The following is a 7,500-nucleotide window of genomic DNA, read 5'->3' as shown; positions in this document are numbered from 1 at the left end:
ATTACATGTACATCTCAATACTTCCATCCAGTTTCATCATTTCAGCCTCCTCGGTTGCCTAGTAGACTCCATACGTGCACTACAGAGGATATAATAGTCACGTAGTGCCCTTGATAACTAGAGACTCACTACATAGGGTGTAGTACAGTTAATGTGCCTCACTATAACCCTAGGTGCTTAGAATGACCTGATGAACTGCATATGCTCACTACGTAATGTACACCACTTATGCACTTCCATAGTGTCCTATACTATATATGATTAGGTGGCTATGGAGTGACTAACTGAATAAGCACTCTACATAGGGAATAAGGGAGTTACTGCAGTTACATAGTACCCTATGTATCAACGGTCTCTTGTGCCCTATATTTCTAGTAGTCTGATGTGATTAACCAAAGATGCTCACTACTTAGGGTGTTAAACATTTTTACCATATCTAGTGCCCTAAATTCTCAGTAGTGTGATGTGATTAACCAAAGATGCTCACTACTTAGGGTGTTAAACATTTTTACCGTATCTAGTGCCCTAAATTCATACTAGTCTGATGAGATTAACCAGAGATGCTCACTACTTAGTGTACACAATTAATACAATCATTTAGCGTCCTTTACGCCTAATAGAATGACATGATTAAGTGGACTAACTGTATATGCTCACTCGATAGGGTATAAAAGATCTCCTTAGGGATTTTTAGGCACTTTCTTAGTGTCCTGTTTACCTAGTAGTCTGATGCTCACTACATAGGGTATAAAACAAGGTGCAGTTTGATGGTGGCGCTGCATCGTTACATGTTGCTTTTTAAACAGACCAGATGTGAAAGTTTACACCGCTGAGGCAAAAAAAAAAAAAAGGCTCGGAAATGCCCTAAATGTCTTCCCAAAAGGGCTCGAGGCGGTGATGCAACAGATCCGAAATGAGCCGTTATTTTTCTCCTTCCTTCTTCTAGGAGTGTGCCGGCGAGCCCCTGTTTTCCCTCTTCTGTGCCATCAAGCAGCAGATGGAGAAAGGTCCTATCGACTCCATCACAGGGGAGGCGCGCTACTCTCTCAGTGAGGACAAGCTCATCAGGCAGCAGATCGACTACAAGACACTGGTGAGAGTCAAACAGAGAGAGAGAGAGAGAGAGAGAGAGGATGGTGGAAGGGTAGATGGGACATAGACAGACAATGAGGGAGGTTTCTCTAGATCTTTGCGTGACTGATCTTCATGGATGACAGGAAATGCATCAGCTACTCATGACCCTTGACACTGCACCTTATCATGGGGTCACTGGTGTTGTTAGGTTCTGTACATCTTATAGACAGATAGGTGTGTTGTTGGGACTTGACTTGGGGAAGGTTTAAGCCAGAATTTAGACTGAATTTTGGATTGAACAGGATCAGATGTACACTATTTATTTAGTTATTTATTCATTCATTCATTATCTACCGCTTATCCGAACTTCTTGGGTCATGGGGAGCCTGTGCCTATCTCAGGCGTCATCGGTCATCGAGGCAGGATACTCCCTGGACGGAGTGCCAACCCATCGCAGGGCACACACACTCTCATTCACTCACACACACACACACACTACGGACAATTTTTCCAGAGATGCCAATCAACCTACCATGCATGTCTTTGGACCGGGGGAGGAAACCGGAGTACCCGGAGGAAACCCCCGAGGCACGGGAGAACATGCAAACTCCACACACACAAGGCGGAGGTGGGAATCAAACCCAGACCCTGGAGGTGTGAGGCGAACATGCTAACCACTAAGCCACCGTGCCCTCCTATTTATTTATTTGTTTGTTTGTTTGTTTGTTTGTTTGTTATCTTTGCCAGTCAGTATCTCAGTGGATCTGGTTGATATCTACCTCATGATAAGGAGTGGAAGATCTTTTTTTCTTTCATACATACACAACATTTCTGATTTAGACCACACCCACATTGGGTTCAAATCCAAACCCGGATTCGAATATTTGCCGCACTAAACACAGACACTTATAGACTGAGTATCATTAACGTTACACCTCTCATTAAATAACTACACAGACAGACCGAGTCCAGACGCCAGCACCTGACCTTAAACACCCCACACCTGTAATGACCTTTAAGGGACCGTTTCATCATTACACTGTAACCAATAGCATTATCATTCCCATCCCATAATAATAAGCAGTTACAGTCGCATCAGCTTCGTGGAAATTGTCTTTTCCTGCGTACCTCGTAATTAGGTCTGATGGTGATGATAGTCATCACGTCGCCGTCGTCCTGAAGGATGACGAGTCCGATGACGAGGAAAAGGATGATAATTATCGAGTTAATTGCGGAGCAGGGTCTCGGCTCTCTGAGGTGTCCTGACACCTTTTTACACGTTCACACTCTTACAATTACACCTCACGATGCCTCATTCACTGTCTGTCACAGTAATATCTCTCTCTCACACACTCACACACACACACACACACCAGCTATCTCTGACATGATTATTTAACTGGGTCAATGCTACGAATATGGACATTAATCTACCTGGAGTGAAATTCCTCTGATTCAGTATTTTTACCCATTCATTTCCTTGTGCTTCCTTTAAATGCCATGTATTTTTGTCATCTAGGTGGTGAACTGCATTCACCCGGACAACGAGAAGAGCCCAGAGATTCAAGTGAAAGTTCTGAACTGTGACACGATCAGCCAAGTAAAGGAGAAGATCCTGGATGCCATCTACAAGAACGTTCCTTATTCCCACCGCCAGAAAGCCTCAGACATGGACCTAGGTAAAAAAAATAAGAATATTTCTGCTTTTGTACTGGTTTTATTCTGAAAATACAAACGTGTCGAGATTTCAGAAGTGTTTAAAGTGAAGATTCAGCTCTCTTTCGGTTGAATTCCACACACATTGGGTTTATTACTAACAAGCGATAATGTCTGTTGTTACTAGTGCTATATAAATAAAACTGAATTCATAGATAGATAGATAGATAGATAGATAGATAGATAGATAGATAGATAGATAGATAGATAGATAGATAGATAGATAGAAGAATGCATTATCACCACATGATAGATAGATAGATAGATAGATAGATAGATAGATAGATAGATAGATAGATAGATAGATAGATAGAAGAATTTATCACCACATTATTGATAGATAGATAGATAGATAGATAGATAGATAGATAGATAGATAGATAGATAGATAGATAGATAGATAGATAGATAGATAGATAGATAGATAGATAGATAGAAGAATGCATTATCACCACATGATAGATAGATAGATAGATAGATAGATAGATAGATAGATAGATAGATAGATAGATAGATAGATAGATAGATAGATAGATAGATAGAAGAATGCATTATCACCACATGATTGATAGATAGATAGATAGATAGATAGATAGATAGATAGATAGATAGATAGATAGATAGATAGATAGATAGATAGATAGATAGATAGATAGATAGTGCAACTACAGTACGTGTCATGATGAAATATATATGAAAGTGCACTTAATAGGATAAATAGGAGATAAATAGGAATCAGAATTGAATCACTATAAATAATCACTATAAAGTTCACTATAAACATATTTCTTAACATTTCTATTAAATTGAAATGGTCTTGTTTCTGGTTTTTATTAACTAGAAATAGCAAAAAATATTTTATTCATTTAAAGCATTTATTTCTAAAAAAAAAAAAAAAAAAAACACAAAACTGCTTGTTAAAAGGATATGAAAACTTACTGCAGGAAATGACTTTTCACTTTCTAAGCAGGAGAAAAAACATAAAATAGACAGAACAGAATATGAGGACATATTAGTGGACTGTATGACCTGCGATTTCAGTGTCGGTTGTTGTTTTTGTTTATTCCTGTAAGATTCTTATTGCACTGTGCAGAAATCAATAAGGGCCTGATGATGACAAGACAAGAGAGAGAGAGAGAGAGAGAGAGAGAGAGAGAGAGAGAGAGAGAGAGAGAGAGAGAGAGAGACAGAGAGAGAGAGAGAGAGAGAGAGAGAGAGAGAGAGGCGAGAGATATACGGCGAGATCACAGTAGACACAGAGAGAGAGAGAGAGAACATATCGAATTATATATATATATAGAGATATAGATATAGAGATATAGTAGAGATGCATGGTTCTATATACATCTCTATATAATAGATATCTATATCTTATAGATATATATCACTATATATCTATCTCTACATAGATCTCTCTTCTCTACTCTCTCTCTCTTCGCTCTCTAATCTCTCTCTTCCCTCTGTCTCGTCCTCTCCTCGCTTGCATTGGCAATTTTTTTGTTTGTTTGTTGTTTTTTAAACGAATCTGCAGTTTTCTCGCTCACAGATATGTAGTGAAACTCATTTTTACATGATTTACAGCACAGAAAAAGAGATGTAGTTAGCAGAAGTAAAAAAAAAAAAAAGCACGCCGATCTGCACGAGTCCATTTTTCCATCCACTGGTGGCACAATTTACAATCAGGCCAGTCCATCACAGCCCGGCTGAGCTCGTCTATCTCCCTGAGCTGTGTTGCATGTAAGTGGTAAGTTTTTATAACGAGTAATATATCAGCCTTGCCACTTATGGCACCTTTTTTTTGACATTTGTTTTGCTGTAATGCTATATTTATATTCCACTGTGGAGTAATGCTGGGGTTCTGAGAGTAGACGCTTCAATAACAAGAGGGAAAGAAATGTTTCAGGCTTTGCTCTGGTGCTCAGATGTAAAAATAAATTCAGATTATGAGGTATATTTTGGCTTGTTCGTGACGTGAGCATATACTGTATTTGAGCGTTTATTTAAGGTCCATGAGCCGCGTTCAGACTTTATTTTATCTATTTATTTTATAGAAGAATCAGGAACTCAGAAAAACATTTGTTCTTTGTTGTAAAATGTAATATGATGTAAGATAAAAGAAAATGTAAAAGGCGATATAAGAACAAGAACAAGATGAATTGCTGCTTGAATGTTTGTAGTTATCGTAATAATCAAATTTGGTTGAATTCTTTTTTGAATTGTTTGTGAACCTAGCATGAGTTTTCTGCTAATAAACTTGAAGCACTTGAAGAATGCGCTAAAGTTAAAAGTCTTGAATCTCTTGTAATGGAGACGGCACTTTCTGAATAATGAATACTCAAAATACTGCCAAACTTTACAACATACTACAAAACTTTACAAAATACTGCCAAACTTTACAAAATACTGCCAAACTTTACAAAATACTGCCAAACTTTACAACATACTACAAAACTTTACAAAATACCGCCAAATTTTACATGATAGAAAATTTGACAAAATACTGCAAGAGTTAAAACCTACTACAGAACTGAACAAATACTGCAAAACCTTATAGCAAACTGTAAACTGTTATACAGTAAAAACATAACAACATACTACAACATTTTACAAAATATTGCAAAACTTTACAAAATACTGAAAAATACGGAAAAACTTTAGAAAATACTGAAAATGTCACAACATATTGCAAAAGCATGCTACAAACTTTACACCATACAAAATACTTCAAAACTTTACAAAATATTGCAAGACTTTACAAAATACTGCAAAATACTGAAAGGTCACAACATATTGCGAAAGCTACAAACTTTACATCATACTACAAAATGTTACAAAATACTACAGAACTTTACAAAATACTGCAAAACTTTACAAAATACTGCAAAACTTTATATCCTGCAAAACTTTACAAAATATTGCAGATCTTTACAAAATTTTTACAAAAGGTTAAAGCATACTGCAAAATTGTACAGCTGACAACACTACAATGTGATGTAAACATGTATAGATCCGCCGTGTCATTTTGTGTTTGAATAAATAGACCAATAACATAGTAACGGAAATGAAACATCGGAAATTTAGTGAATTTAATACATCTATCTGTTTACAACACTTCTCTCAAATACACTTTAGAAGCTTTACACTTTATAGTCATTTTTTATGTCTATGCACAGTGTAAAGAGGACCAAGCCAGGATGTCATTCCCTTGCTGCATGAGTACTGTATATATCTGTGCATGTGATGAATAAAATCTTGAATCTTGAAGGTGTGTGAACTCTGAAGCAGCTTCAGAAGACTGAGTTGTGAATTAAATTGTCACTCTGAATGTGTGACTCAGCTTTGAACATGAGAACCTAAAGAGACTTTCTAAGGCTGTCGGTTCTTATACTTTTCTTCCTTCCTCTCTGTGTGAGGACAACCAGGGTGTGTTTTGGTAGTCAGGATGATCTCCGAGCAAATTATTTTCTTTCTTCCTTTCTTTGTCGCTCTGTTTTTCTTTATTTTAATCCCTGCACACTGTCCTATTAGTTTATTTTGTCCTCTCTGGAGCTGCTCATTTACATATTTATAGAGAATGTACAGTACTGTGTGGAATAAAACAAGGGGAATTTTCTCTCTCTCTCACTCACTCTCTCTCTCTCTCTCGCTCTATCTCGCTCTCTTTCTCTCCTCCTCTTTTCTGATGATTTGGATTGCAAAGCTTCTCATCACCCAGAGACATGTTTCATCATCTCTCAGTGTGATTACTGTTTTGTTTATCGAGACACAAGCAGAGCCGGAGATAGCAACAATGAAGAGGGATTTCTCTCTCTCTCTCTCTCTCTCTCTCTCTCTCTCTCTCTCTCTCTCTCTCTCTCTCTTTCTCTCTCTCTCTCTCTCTCTCTCCGCCCTGTAGCCCAAACACACGTTCATTTGCGGCTTGATTCAAATCAAAAGACGGAAACGATGACCCATCTCGGTCTCTTGTGACTGCAGAAGGACATATTTAGTCCATCCAGGGCTGCGTTTTTGTGCTCATCAGAACATCACTTCAGATCTGAAGCTGCACAGACATGGGCCTTGCCTTCTGAAGGGCTCCCAGGGGCCAGCTGGAGCAGACGCTGTGGAATTGCTGTGGAAGTGCAATAAGAGCTTGGCAGGAGGCTTAGCGCGAGTCGATTAGGGCCGTTCGGGCTCTGGCTGCTGAAGATGAAAAAGGAAGTGGCTTTCTGTACCAGACCTAATCACTCCCATCGATCCGGCAGCCGCGACGGCCGAAAGAGCAGAAAGCGAGATTAATTTACCTGTCTTCCACCTTCCTATTTCTTTCCCTCGCCAGCTTTGCCTGGTTCCTTCCGCCTCGTTCGTTCTTTCGCACTTGTTCTCCTCTCACTGTCTCTTGACCTCGTTCTCTCTCTCTTGGTGTGAATCACACCGAAAAGTCTGATCATTAAATCTTTTCCTTCTACAAAAAAAAAAGCTTTCTTTTTTGCCTTTGACTCTACAGACTTTTACTGTTCACATAAACTCAGGAATACAGGAGAGCCCATGTGATTGAGCTTCTTCATCCACATATATGATTTCTCTTGTTTTTTCCACAGAGTGGCGTCAGGGCAGAGGAGTCCGGATCATCCTTCAGGACGAGGACATGACCACAAAGATCGAGAGTGACTGGAAGAGGCTCAACATGCTGTCTCATTACCAGGTACGACCCTAAATAGAACCAGCTTT

The 7,500-nt window shown here is 38.8% G+C and overlaps 1 protein-coding gene across 1 annotated transcript in view; it reads left to right on the top strand.

Moving 5' to 3' along the window:
* The window catches only part of plxna4 (plexin A4), a 157,882-nt gene that overhangs the window by 117,368 nt on the left and 33,014 nt on the right, over window positions 1–7,500 (top strand). The window contains exons 22-24 of the mRNA XM_047803726.1: window positions 947–1,093; window positions 2,594–2,753; window positions 7,371–7,474. Coding sequence (XP_047659682.1) covers window positions 947–1,093; window positions 2,594–2,753; window positions 7,371–7,474 — 411 coding nt within the window. The remainder of the gene's footprint in view (window positions 1–946; window positions 1,094–2,593; window positions 2,754–7,370; window positions 7,475–7,500) is intronic.

Source organism: Tachysurus fulvidraco, chromosome 19 (genome assembly GCF_022655615.1).
Source record: "Tachysurus fulvidraco isolate hzauxx_2018 chromosome 19, HZAU_PFXX_2.0, whole genome shotgun sequence".
NCBI classification, from domain to species: domain Eukaryota; kingdom Metazoa; phylum Chordata; class Actinopteri; order Siluriformes; family Bagridae; genus Tachysurus; species Tachysurus fulvidraco.
Note: the sequence above shows the minus strand (reverse complement) of the source record. Positions and strands in the feature narration are given on the sequence as shown.